We start from the raw sequence: 13,402 nt of genomic DNA, 5'->3' as shown, positions 1-13,402 counted from the left end.
CCCCATCCACCACACTATACCTTCTGAAGGTATCTGCCTCCACATCCTGCTTCTCAGAGGCTGGGCTTGGCTTGAGGAGCGACAAGAGGACAGCAGCAGCAGGTTTTGGTGGCAAAGAACAGTTGAAGACACCAGGGACCTTGCTCTTGACTCTGTTCGCTAAGCCTTGAAGATCCCAAGTTATCTTTTCTCTCCCATTCCCACCTTGGTCCTTCTGACCCGAGATAAGGAACCTTTGCAACCTGCAAAGTGGTGGGAAGACCCTCACAAGTCTCCCACTGAGGTGCGAGAGGAAACTTATTGGGACATCCATGAACAGTATGGGGATGTCTGAGCTGCTCTTGTGCCTTATGGGCAGAGGAGGATAGTGCGGGGTGGAGATGGGTATCAGGGAAAAGACAGCTTTGTTCCTGCTTGACAGATGCCATTCTGCATCACCAGTGAAATGAGATGTGAGGGCTCAGCCCAGCTTCTCAGTAGGCTCCAGGGGCAGGGAGGACTCAAGGCAGGGTGACAGTGGTCCATCCTCTCCATCCTCTCCAACCCAGCTCCAGGTGGGAAAACCAACCTCTGGCTACACTGGGGAGGAAACACAAAGCAGCATCCCCACGGGGGCTGAAGGCAGAGCGGTAGCTGCAGCTTTCCCCTCTTTATCACTATCACAATTGCTTTTCTCACACCCACAGCAAAAGGAACAGGGTGCAGCTCCCTTCCCCCCTCAGGTTGCTGTGCATCCCTGCCAAAACACCCTTGAAATCAGGAGAGGGCACTTCCCAAAGAGAGAAAATCCCACCACGGAACTCCAGCCTGCCAGTGCAGTGTGGCGCTGCCAAGACCTCATCCCAGGGCCCACCAGTGTGCCCCAGACAGGCTTTGTTATGGAGATGTGCTCCTGGCAGATCTCCTTCTGCTGCAGGATTAGCTACCAGCAGTTCTGCAGCAGAGGATGTGTGTGTGCACCACGCAGGGCTCAACTCATTGGATGTTATTTCTCTCCCCTTGAGATGGGCTGGAGCACAGCGATGACTGCTGCCTTCAAGCACGTTGTCAGTCCCTAAAGATGGAGAGTGCTAACCTTGCTCCTGGAGTCCCTGCAGCTCCAAGGCTGCATTCCTCCTGGGATGTGCAAATGCTCTCCCAGATGCTCCACCTTGGTGAAGAAGACCCCAGACAAGGGGGCTGGAGCAAATGCAGAATGCAATCAGGAGCAAGCTGAGCCTGGGGAAGGTGGGAGGTGACAGAGCTCACAGACAGCATCTGCTGTGAGTCTGCAACTACCAGAAAGCCTGGTTTTGTTCCTCCTGGAGTAAGCAGAGTAGAAAGGGGGAAAGGAGATCCTGAGTATAAAATGGGGTACATGAGACATCACATTTGCTACCTTCTGAACCCAGGTGGAGATTCGCATCACTGTGATCGAGCACTGGGCTCTGGGTGGGCACATCCATCCCCTGCTGCCTCACACATGCCCCAAGCAGCACAGCTCTGCATCCAGGCTATTACCCATGCCTGGGCACTGCTGTGCTCCTTCTGGGGACCACACTGGAGATCAGCCCATGGATTACAGCACATCCCACTTTGCCCCACACCTCTCCAGTTGTACCCGCTCTCCACCCTCCCTTCACCAAAGTGCAGCTTCCCAGCCTGCAACAACCAGCACTGAACACACCATTTCACACCCAGGAGGCTGGGTCCCCCTGGAGTCAGGCTCAGTAAATAAGCCAGACTTGCTGCTCTTCCATTTGCAGCCCCACATCCGCTTATGCCAACCCCCAGGATGATGGGCATGTGCATGCTGGAGAAGGGAGGCTAGGCGGGGACGGAGGAGGAAGAGCATTGATCCCCAGCTTAGCCCTCCAGCCCAGGGGAGCCCTTCCTACATAAATATTTGCCAAGCAATGCATTTGTGTCTGTCGATGGCTGTCAATAGGAGCCTGCAGTGCTGTTATCTGCCGAGCTGTCATTCTCAGGAACCTGATCCAAACAGCCCTGTCTGTGTCTCTGCTGATGGCCAAGTTATCCATCCCTTTGCATCAGCCAGAGCCTGGTCCCCAACTACAGAGCATCCCAGTGTGCATGTGGATGGAGTGAAAGCATTGTAGCTGGCAGGAGGCATCGAGGTGCCTCTGCACTACCAGCACACAGAGAGTTAATGGGCTCACATCCACACAGAGAGCTGTCAGACAAAGCCATGCCCTGGATGCCTCCTGCTTCCCCCTGCATCCTCAGGCTCCAGCATCTCCCTGCCAGCTCTGGCAAGCTGGTAGTGGCAGGGAAAGGGCTTGCGTGGACCAGCAGCATGTGCCAGATGGGACTGTGCCAGGCAGGGATGTAGTGACAGGCCAGAAGGATGCTGCTGCCTTACCATGGAAATGGTCTGCTGTTTTCCGTCTCAGGGCTTCCACCGTCTCCTCTGTGTCTGCCCACTCCAAGACCAGCCTCCGGCCGTACAAGTGTGTGCTGTGGCACAGGGCGTTGAATGCTTTCTGCAGAGTTAATAGGGAAAAAGAAGATCAGAAGGGAGAAAATAAAAGCAAGCTCATATGAGACAAAGCAAGGATGTCCCTCCCCCTGCCCGGAATCTAAAAGGCCACCAGAGAACATCCTGCTTTGCTCTGATGGGGCAAGGATTCATCTCCATCAGTGGCTTTGACTCAGTCATTTATCTTCTCCATACTTGCAGCAGAGCAAACACCCACCACCATTCCTGCAGGCTGCTGCTGCTCACCAGGGAGCAGGCTCAGTTCCAGCCTAGCAAGCAGCTCAAGGCTGGCTGCAGCCCTGCATCACCCTGGGACCACACCTGAGCTGGGCTGAGGACACTTGGGGCAGCGTAAGTGGGTCAACTGCAAACCAGGGCTGGGATTAAGTCAGGTCATGAGCTCTGCAAACTCGCATCTCTGGAACAAATATGGCAGCTGTAGGACCACAGAAACACATCCCGCTCTCCATCAGGGATGTGTCCTCCCATCCTGAGCACCATGGGAACACATCCCGCTGTCCATCAGGGATGTGTCCTCCCATCCAGAGCTCCAAAACTGTCCTGGAGAAGCCCAGACCACAGAAACACATCCCGCTGTCCATCATGGATGTGTCCTCCCATCCTGAGCACCACAAGAACACATCCTGCTGTCCATCATGGATGTGCCCTCCCATCCTGAGCACCATGGGAACACATCCCGCTGTCCATCAGGGATGTGTCCTCCCATCCTGAGCACCATGGGAACACATCCCGCTGTCCATCAGGGATGTGTCCTCCCATCCTGAACACCATGGGAACACATCCCACTGTCCATCAGGGATGTGTCCTCCCATCCAGAGCTCCAAAGCTGTCCTGGAGAAGCCCAGACCACAGGAACACATCCCGCTGTCCATCATGGATGTGTCCTCCCATCCTGAGCACCACAGGGAACACATCCTAAGCTCCAAAGCTGTCTTGGAAAAGCCCGTTTGTTAAACAGCAATTCTGAACCACTTCTGCATCCCCAAATAGCACATCTCTGGGCAGAGGGACCCTTCCTGCAAGAGGCTTTGGTTGCCCAAACCATTCCTCTGCAGGCAGGACCCTGTCTGAGCTCCCTGGTTACAGACCTCAACCAAACATCCCCCATTTCCAGGGCCAGCACTCAATAACCTCCATTTCCCCCTGCTTCTGACTCCCTTTCACTCATATAAAGAAGAGAAACATGGAGCACCAGCTTCTCACTGTGTCCACCATCACCAGCTCCTCGGGGCTGACCCCATTCCTGTCCTAAGGGCTGCAAGCCTGGCTGGTGCTTTTGCACCTACAGCTGGGTTTATTTGCCACTGCTGGTGTTTTAAAAGCCCATCTTCCAATCAGCAGAGCAATGCATTGGCTTAAATAAGCACTCAAGGGGAGGTGGCAGTGGGCAGCTGTGCTGGCACCAAGAGTCATTGCCAAAGCCTTGGCAAACTGCAGCTCCAATCACTGGGTCTCATTTGTTAATTTATACTCCTTAAGCGCTCATTTCCCATAGCACAAAGGAAGAGGAAGGTTGGAAGGCAAGCAGAGAGCCCCAGCAGCCTCCCATGGCAGGTCATGGAGGAGGGCAATCCATGCTGAACGTGTCCATAATCACAGTGTAACGTGTGGTGTGTGCTGGGCTCGCATCCCCCAAGCCACTTGCTCTGCCATGTCCTCATCTGCTTAGCTCAGTTTGGGATAAGGCATCCTCTGGTTTTGTTGGCAGGAATGGGAAAGGTCATGGAGCAAGAAGGAAGCCAGATGTTGTCATTAAGTTGTACTGCATAGAATAAACCCGCTGGGAGAGATGCATCTGCCAGCAGCCTGGGGACATGGGCACTTCCCTGCCAATTGCACTCCCAAAGTGAGCTGGTGTGTACCCAGAAGTAAGCAAAGCTCAGGATGCCAGGGTGAGATCACAGGAGACCCTTTCAGAGCGCTGCTGCTCCAGCCCATGCAGGAAAGGAGGAGAAGCCACCTATTTCAGGTGAAAAACCTGCAGAGTCCTGCATCCAGCTCTGGGGCAGCAGCACAGGAGGGATGTGGAGCTGTTGGAGTGAGTCCAGAGGAGGCCATGGAGATGCTGCGAGGGCTGGAGCAGCTCTGCTCTGGAGCCAGGCTGAGAGAGCTGGGCTGGGGCAGCCTGGAGAAGAGAAGGCTCCTGAAGGGGAGACCTTAGAGCAGCTCCAGTGCCTAAAGGGGCTGCAGGAAACCTGGAGAGGGGCTTGGGACAAGGGCCTGTAGGGACAGGCCAAGGGGAATGGCTTGAACCTGCCCGAGGGGAGACTGAGCTGAGCTCTTAGGCAGAAGCTCTTCCCTGTGAGGGGGGTGAAGGCTTTAAGGTCCTTTTCAATTCAAACCAGTCTGTGATTCTACAATTAACCATGTGAATGTCACTTCCTTTAGAAGCAAGCTGAACCATAAATCTTAGCTCTGCATTGCTCTGAGAGGAATAAAGACTTCCTCAGGACTCAAAAACAGCCTCAAAAACACTCACAGCACTCAAAAACACCCACAATTTAAAATACAAAAGCATGAAGGGGACAAAAGCCACCCCCATACATCCACACTGCTGGAAATCGGAGGAAATTTGTTGCTGCTGCTATTCCAAATGAAAGGATAGGTAGGGAAAAAATACATTTTAATCACATGAGCAATATGACATGAGGACAAACAGGCTGGCTTCCAAAGACAGCACTGGATGGCCAGAGGTTTGTTTAGCTGTACCTGAATTAGAGATGGAGAGAGGAGTACACCCACTGTCAGGTAACACCATAAGCTTAAGAACCCTGGCAATCCTCCTCACAGGTCTCTTCTGCTTTCTAAATGCTGCAGGGGTTGCATGAAAACCCTATGGCCTTCCATCCTTAGGAAATAGGATGCTTAAAACACATCGGTTGGTTCAAGCTTAACGTTGTATCCCAGTGCAGTGGGGTTTTGTCGCTAGCTCTTAGTACAGCTTGGGCAGCCATAGAGCCCAGCCAGGGAAAAGAGCAGAGAAAAGAAGAGAGAGGCAGGAACAGCAGCTTAAAAATGCTTGTGGGATTCAGGAAGGGGCTTTCAGAGTGATGGGGTGGCTGATAAACTCACATGAAGGCACTGGGACACGACAGATGCTGCTCTGGAGCAGCGGAGAGGCAGAGATCAAGAGACCGGACCATTGCGCCTGTCACCCCCGAGTGCTACAGCTCCATCCCTAAATACCATGTTAATTTGGAGGACAGTGCTGCTCTGCCTAGAGATTCCCCCTTGCCCTATTAAATACTCAAGCTGAAGGGCCTCCGGGCTGGAGTCATTAGAGGGACAAAGGGTCAACAACATTAGGAGCTTGATAAATTTCCCTTCCTCACAAAAGCCAGTCCCAACTGAGGATGCTCTCTGCGATGCCAGCTGCACACAAGGATTTTTGCCTTCCATGTGCATGCATTTTTAAAGGCTTGACTGTCTTTCCCGAATGGGCAATTTCTGTTTGGAGACCAGATGCATTTTTATATCAACAGGGGAGAAAAGTGGAAACTTGGCTTCCAGTTAATAGTTCACAAACAAAACCAATCCCCCAGCAATTCTGCCCAGGGAACGTGGCAAATGGGTAACGCTGCCTTAATGGGATTCACTGTTATTGCCAGCAGACCAAAGTTCCCTGTCTCATCCCCTAACTTCCATGTACTCCCAGCCAGTGGTCAGCTGGCAGTGGGGATTTAAAACCAAAGGCCATGTTGGATGGGGCTTGGAGCAAGCTGCTCTAGTGGAAGGTGTCCCTGCCCATGGCAGGGGGTTGGAAATGGATGAGCTTTAAGGTCTCTTCCAACCCAACCATCATAGATCAGCAGGCACACAAACCCTCTTTGTGAGTATTACTTTGTCCCTCCCACTGCTGTCTTTGTCATGAGCTCTTTGCCATTGCCTGGCTGTGCATGTGTGTGTGCTGTGATCTGTTAAATGCTCACAACACAGAAGACAGAGGGCTGCTGATTTCACCTGATGGTGGTGTAGGGCTCCCAGTTGAGACCATTCATCACCCTGGGAGCTGTCAAATGACCCAAGAGACAGCCCTGGCTGCAGACATCACCGTGGGAAAGCCAGGCTTGAGAATGGGGCCCTGAAGGATGAGCAGAGGATGGGATGGGGAGAAGATGCTCCCACCAGCAGTGTCCTGAACATCACCTTCCCTATAAGCAAGGCGACCCCACTGCTCTCCTTGGGCAGAGCATATGGGGAGGCTGAAGGAACCCAACAGGACAATTGGGAGCAGGAGCCCCACATCCCTGTCCTGGCTTTGGAAAATACCCATATACAGTCTCACAGCAGTTGAGATTGCTCAGAGAAAAAGACAAACACGAGAGGTCACAGGCTTTAAATGCTCAACAAAGCCCCCTTAACTATTCCATTACAAACCCATCATGTTTTATAAGACGCTTAGAAGCGATTTCTGCATTACCACTCTGAGCAACAACATCACTGACAGCCACAAGCTATTCAGCTCCGAGGTCTCCAGGCCCACTCCCCTCCTCTCTCATTTCACTAAGCAATAAACTCGGAGCCAGTTATGGCCCTGTTTACAATATTCAGGATCCTATTCATCAATACCCAGCGCATCCTCTTGCAGACGGCCAATGGAGTGTACTTGATGTGACACTTGTGAGACAATTAAATCCCTCCAAGAGATGTGTGCGATAAAAAGAAAAGGAAGAAGAGCTGGTTTGCTGGAGAAGAACAACGTTCACCACAGATGCTCTTCCAAAGGGCAGCTTGCTCCCTGCACACTCACCTCCTGTGGCTTCCATGAGCTTTGGGAATGCTGCCCCAGGCTCGTGCCCTCCCAGTGCTCCTCACGATGGATGGGCTTTCTATTTATCCAGCATGGCTGGAATCAGACACTGGGTCCCCAAGGGGATGAAAAGGGATGGGAGGGAGACACTGAGCCTCTGGCCTGTTTCCTCCTGAAAGCAAGTAGAAAAGCGGGTGCTGCCCCATGCACCCCCAAACTGACAGCAACAGGGACACACAAGAGGGATGTGGAGCTGTTGGAGTGAGTCCAGGGGATGCCATGGAGATGCTGCGAGGGCTGGAGCAGCTCTGCTCTGGAGCCAGGCTGAGAGAGCTGGGCTGGGGCAGCCTGGAGAAGAGAAGGCTCCTGAAGGGGAGACCTTAGAGCAGCTCCAGTGCCTAAAGGGGCTGCAGGAAAGCTGGAGAGGGGCTTGGGACAAGGGCCTGTAGGGACAGGCCAAGGGGAATGGCTTGAACCTGCCTGAGGGGAGACTGAGCTGAGCTCTTAGGCAGAAGCTCTTCCCTGTGAGGGTGCTGAGGCGCTGGCACAGGGTGCCCAGAGAAGCTGTGGCTGCCCCATCCCTGGCAGTGTTCAAGGCCAGGTTGGACACAGGGGCTTGGAGCAAGCTGCACTAGTGGAAGGTGTCCCTGCTCGTGGCAACGATTAGAGCTGGATGAGCTTTAAGGTCCCTTTTAACCCAAACCAGTCTGCGATTCTATGGTTTGATGATAACCAGCTAGGTCCCTGTATACATCTTTCAATTTCCTTTAGGAAAAGACTAATTCAAACACCAGGAAGAAGTCCTGAGTGACTCTGGAGTGAAGCAGAGGTTAAAGCAAAGCAGCCCCCAGCTGGAGTTCAAGCAGAGCCATGAGCACAGGGAGAGGAACCAGTTCTCAGGGGACTCACTGCACCCCACGCTGCCCAGTGAGCAAGGAGAGGACAAATGCTGATCCTGAATCAGGATCAATACAGGACTAACAAAGAAACTCTATGTACTGTGTTATATGGGAGGTCAGACTGGAAGGGATGATCTAATAGTCCCTGGTGATCCTGGATCAATGAATCCTGTCTAAAAACATAAACACAGGCTCTGCTTGCTCCCCCTCCTCTGTCCTTCAGCTCTGGTCTCATAAATTCAGAGTCTTAGGGAGTCACTGGAGCCATGTGGCCCCTTCCCTTCAGCAATCACATCCCTTGCCTTGTGCCCACAACCATTCCCCTTTGAGACACTGTGCAAACTGCCAGGAGCCAGCAGTGGGGATGGAACCTGCCCTGCTCTGGTGCTGGGAGCACCCACACGGCAGCTTCCAGCAGGGCTGAGGACCCTTCTCCTGTCCAGGGCATGAGGGACCATGCCTGCTCCCAAAGAGAGAACATCGCTATCAGACAGGCTACAACCCTCTTGTTTCTTCTGCAAATATGGAATTTAACCATATAGGAAAGCTCCAAAATAATAATAGACAAGAGCACTTTGAACAGGAATCTATCCCAGCTGAAAATGCTATGGAATATTTAGCAGCAGAAAGTGCACACAGGTCGTGAAGACCCCAAGATACTGGAACAATTTGTGGGTTTTGGTTAAAACGTGCTTTCAACCTTCAGGAGCTCAGTTCTTGCTGTTGAGAAAGCATCCTTGGCCAACCTGTGACAGCCAAAGTCCCCTCTTCAGACCAAGACAAATGAGGGTATTACAGAACTTGATCTTTGGGTTTGTGTTCTCTCTGCTTGCCCATCCTTTTGGCCAATTCACAGCCACTGCTTTACTGCACTATCTGAAAAGCACCAGGGGAAGGCTGCTCATCGGGGCTCTCAAAACACACAGAGGAGCTGATGAACATCAGCCTTGCACAGTTTACAACAGTAAACAGCCACAATATCCAAAACTCCCCTAAACCCAAGGCAGTAGAGGAGGTGGGACACGTACTCAGGTTTCCTAATGTGTTAATGTTGGTCAAACCCATCCCTTTTCACCTGGATTCTGATAAACCTCAAAACTAAGCCCCTGCCCTTCTACAGTACAACAAGTTTTGGCCATTTTATCAGTTACACCAAACCTGTGCCCATTATGGCTTGGGTTTGGTTTCTGCATTGTAACCTGGAGGCTACCAGCTTTCCTGCTGAATGGTAACAGCCTGCCCCTGCTCTGGGCTAAGCCTCAGTGGGACAGAGCCTCCAGCACCTTCTGCTCTGAGACCAGGCTGGGAGGAGCACCAAAGAGGAAGATTACATCTTACCTTGGCATCCTGCTTGGTGAGGAAATCCACGAAGCCAAAGCCCCGGTGGGATCCTGTTCCTGCCATTTTCTTGGGCAGCCGGACAGTCTTCAGCTCTCCAAAGGTGCTGGGAATGAGAGAGGGAAAAGCAAAGATGCTGTGAGATGAAGGAAGAGCCATCAGTTTATCACAAGCCACAGTGCTACTGGTTGCAGGCCTCGTTCAGAGCAGCCAAAGAGCATCTTCAGGTTACTGCTGCTCCAACCCACCACCAAACCAGATGGATTTGCGCCTCTGAAGAGTGCACAGGATACAGACACGAGCCAGAGCATGGCCCCATGGGGACCTATTCTCTTTCCAGAGTACCTCCTCCATCCCCAGAGCCTGTTGTAGCCCCATCCCTCTGCTCCACAGATGCTGGGCATCGCTTTAAGACTGCACTTCTTCACTTTTAACACTTGGGTACCCACATTTCCAACCACCCAGCCTCTTTCATGGGCTGGAATAAACTGCTTTTACTTAAGCCTGCTGAATGTAGAAAGAGGTGAACTCAGCAGACCCGAGTCCTGCACAACAACCCCCAGATCCAGCAGCATTTCAGCCAAGGTTTTGAGTGCCAACAGGGTGGAAAGGCAAGGAATGGGGAAATAAGGGGGTTTCTGTTTAGCTGGAGGGTATGGGGTAGGGCTCAGCCACGACCCAAGAGGACACCTTGTCATGGTACGCCTGTCCCTAGAGAAGGAGCTTGTCACTTGAGCACCAAAGCACCCAACCATCCCACTAGCCTGGACCTTGGCCAAAAAGCCTGAAAACAAACCCAAAAGAGCCCTCTCCAGTGCCATCCCCTGGAGGAATTCCAGGACAAAGCCGATGCTTTCTCCGCATCCGAGCTCCCACTTCCCCTTCCCCTTCTCCTCCCCTCCCCTTCCAGCCATTTATCAAACACATATGCACAAACTGCAGGCAATAAATATTTAATGTGGACCAGGTCTGACTAGATGTGTTATTTCATTTGGAAATCTCCACACACACACACACACGTGCATACACAAAAGGAACCCGGGATGCAGCAGTGCCAAAGAGCACCTGGGAATAAACACAGTAAAGGCCATAAATGCTCTCGTGAAATGATATAAGCTAAATCCTAGGAGTTAACCTGGTGCACTGGCAGCATGACCAGGCATTCATCTCCCCAATTTCCTTAGGCAACGTGGTGTGTAAATGTACCATTATGAAGCTGCAAAATGAATCTGCACGTCTCCTCCTCAGTGCTTTCCCTCCCTCCTGCCCCCTTCGAGCTGGTGTTACACAAACAAACAAACCCGAGGGGAGGGGAGGGAGCAGTTTGCCTGTGGGGATGCTCAGCCCCTGGGAGCAGCAGAAGGGGCCTCCTGCATGCGGGTGCAGGCAATGGGGGCCCCAGGAGCTCTGCGGGTGGCTCCTATAGCTTGCAGCATCCCTACCATAGCTGGGTTAAGGGAGAGGTAATGAGACAGTTCCTTATCCAAGGAGGTGAGCACCTAGAGAGACAGCCCGTGGTGGTATGGGCAGGGGGGTGCTTGTTTCAGATGATGGAAAACATCACAGGCATTGCCTGTGGGGAGCAGAATCTCCCCATAGAGACAACACTTACTCTGCGCACTACAACACCATGTGTCTCCCTTTGACACCGAGAACCAACAGGCAGATGGGTGAGGATGGGTAAGAAGGTGCTCATGGGGTCCCAGGGGCCGTGGTGACCCACCTTAACCCTGGGCAGACAGGAGATGCCTCTTCTTCCCTTCATTCCCAGCTCAGAGACACCCATGCTTGGAGATGTTTGGAGGCACTGGGGACCTGATCCACAGCAGGTCTGGCCACGAGCATCTCCCTGGGCGGGCAGCAGCAGGGAGGAAGGACAGTGGTACCCAGCAGCCGATCCCAGAGGGATGGATCCATCAGGAAGCAGGCAAAGCAGGGGGGCGAGGGAAGCCGAGGGGCACGAAGAGACAGGGTTGACCCTACCAGGGCTGCCAGTAAAACACCTGCCCCCAACTGTGGTGCTAATTAGAAACCACAACACAGCAATTACCAGCCCAGGAGCTGCGAATGAAGTGGAGAGCTCGGGCCTTTAATGTTCCCCTCTCCAGTGCCAGGCAGAGGCTCACACCTCTCTTTTCCAATTATTTCCTCTGGATTTTGGGAGAGGGGGGAGAAAGGCAGAGGAGGAGGGAACCCAATTACCCCCTGCAGCGCCAGGCCCCTGGTACCCAAGGAAGGCAGATGCTGCATGTCTGCTCCCGCATCGATGCTGCAGCCTTCCAGCTCCAGGATGGCTGTGCATGGATCGTGCCAGGGGCAAAGCCACAGGAGGAAGGATGGCAGAAGGAAAAGGGACACAGGCAAAACCCGAGCAAAATGACAGGAGAGAAGAGAAAGCAGCTTTAATACAGGCTGCTGAACTGCAGCTCGACTGTAAGATCCCACTGAGCTGCTTTAAACCACGCTCTTCCTGGGGTGGGGATGGCAGAGGGACCCACAGCAACCTGGGCCTGGGGTCACTGCCACCTCTTTCCTCTTCCAAAACACGGTCCCAATGGGCATAACCAGCATGAGAATGCAGCAGGGATGGGGGTTCCTGGAGCCAGCATCTCTCTCCTTGTCAAACTGGACAGAGATCAGAAAGCGCTGGCAACAAATCCCTTTGCCAACACCATGCCAGGCTCCTGGCCCCAAGCACAGCGGTTCACAGGGAAGGCCCTGGATTTAGCAGGAGCGTGAAACTCAAGTGGTTTCTGCACTGTACCCACCAGCATCCCAGGTCTTCCCCAAGTGCTCCTGAGCTCCTGCATCAGTGCCAGGGCTCAGGACCAGCACAAGCATTGAAGGACCTGGCAGTTGCAGGAGCAAAGCCCTTTCCTTCTTGAGACAGTGACTTAGAATCATAGAATAGTTAGGGTTGGAAAGGACCTTCAGATCATCGAGTTCCAACCCCCCTGCCATGGGCTTCTTTGTGGAAGACTCTAAGCTCATTCCTGGTGAGTCCTGCACCCACCAGACCCACACGCTCAGCCTGGGGTCTGGATTTCTGGCCAGGCACCCCTGCAGCTCTTGGTGGCACCGCAGCAGGCTGAGATTTCATCTGTAACAAGTTTGGCAAAGCCAAATGTCCTGTACAACCTCCCCATGGAGCTGCTCACAACGATCATAGAATCCCAGCCTGGGTTAGGTTGGAAGGGACCTTAAAGCTCATCCAGTTTCAAGTCCCTGCCACCTTCCACTGGAGCAGCTTGCTCCAAGCCCCTGTGTCCAACCTGGCCTTGAACACTGCCAGGGACGGGGCAGCCACAGCTTCTCTGGGCACCCTGTGCCAGCGCCTCAGCACCCTCACAGGGAAGAGCTTCTGCCTAAGAGCTCAGCTCAGACTGTTTCCTGAAGGGATGTAAACCAGAGAAAGAGGTTTCCTTTACAGAACTTGGCACCCCAAGAGTGCTTGAGCAGTTCATAGCTGAGGGCACACCAAGATGAACACGTCTTGTGTTTGGGGCTTCAAACTAACAACCAGGGCTGGACAGGTCTTGGCTGGTCCCAAGGAGCTTGCAGCTCACCCTGGTCTGGAGGTACCTGTCTCATGAATGAACACGTGCAAGCCACTGCCACGGCTGCCTGGGGCAGTGATGGGGCCACCTTGGACACTGAGTCAGACTTGGCGAGCAGGGGGCAAAAATGCAAACAGAACCTGGTGGGAGAAGAGGAGCACTGAAAAGAGGTGGTGGAAGCACAATGGGTTTGGTAGCAGGAGAGCAGTGATGGAAAGGGTGAGAACAGGTGATGATGCAGGTGAGAACTTGTGGGTGATGCTGGCAGAGGAATGAAGAAAGCTTCTGGAGACCACCTGTACCCCTGTCCTCGCCTGGCTGCTTGGCCATGCTGATGAAGGATGGGCAAGCACCTTCC

General features: G+C 53.1%; 1 protein-coding gene across 1 annotated transcript in view; it reads right to left on the bottom strand.

The window, feature by feature from the left end:
• RBM19 (RNA binding motif protein 19) overlaps positions 1 to 13,402 on the bottom strand; it is a 69,942-nt gene that overhangs the window by 15,679 nt on the left and 40,861 nt on the right. Inside the window, exons 22-23 of the mRNA XM_061370547.1 lie at positions 9,488 to 9,593; positions 2,363 to 2,483 (exon numbers count right to left, since the gene is read on the bottom strand). Of these exons, the coding sequence (XP_061226531.1) occupies positions 2,363 to 2,483; positions 9,488 to 9,593 (227 nt within the window). The remainder of the gene's footprint in view (positions 1 to 2,362; positions 2,484 to 9,487; positions 9,594 to 13,402) is intronic.

This window comes from Neopsephotus bourkii, unplaced genomic scaffold (genome assembly GCF_033783945.1).
Source record: "Neopsephotus bourkii isolate Nb327-2 ecotype Australia unplaced genomic scaffold, CSIRO-AGI_Nbou_v1 NB_1542, whole genome shotgun sequence".
In the NCBI taxonomy this organism is placed as follows: domain Eukaryota; kingdom Metazoa; phylum Chordata; class Aves; order Psittaciformes; family Psittacidae; genus Neopsephotus; species Neopsephotus bourkii.
Note: the sequence above shows the minus strand (reverse complement) of the source record. Positions and strands in the feature narration are given on the sequence as shown.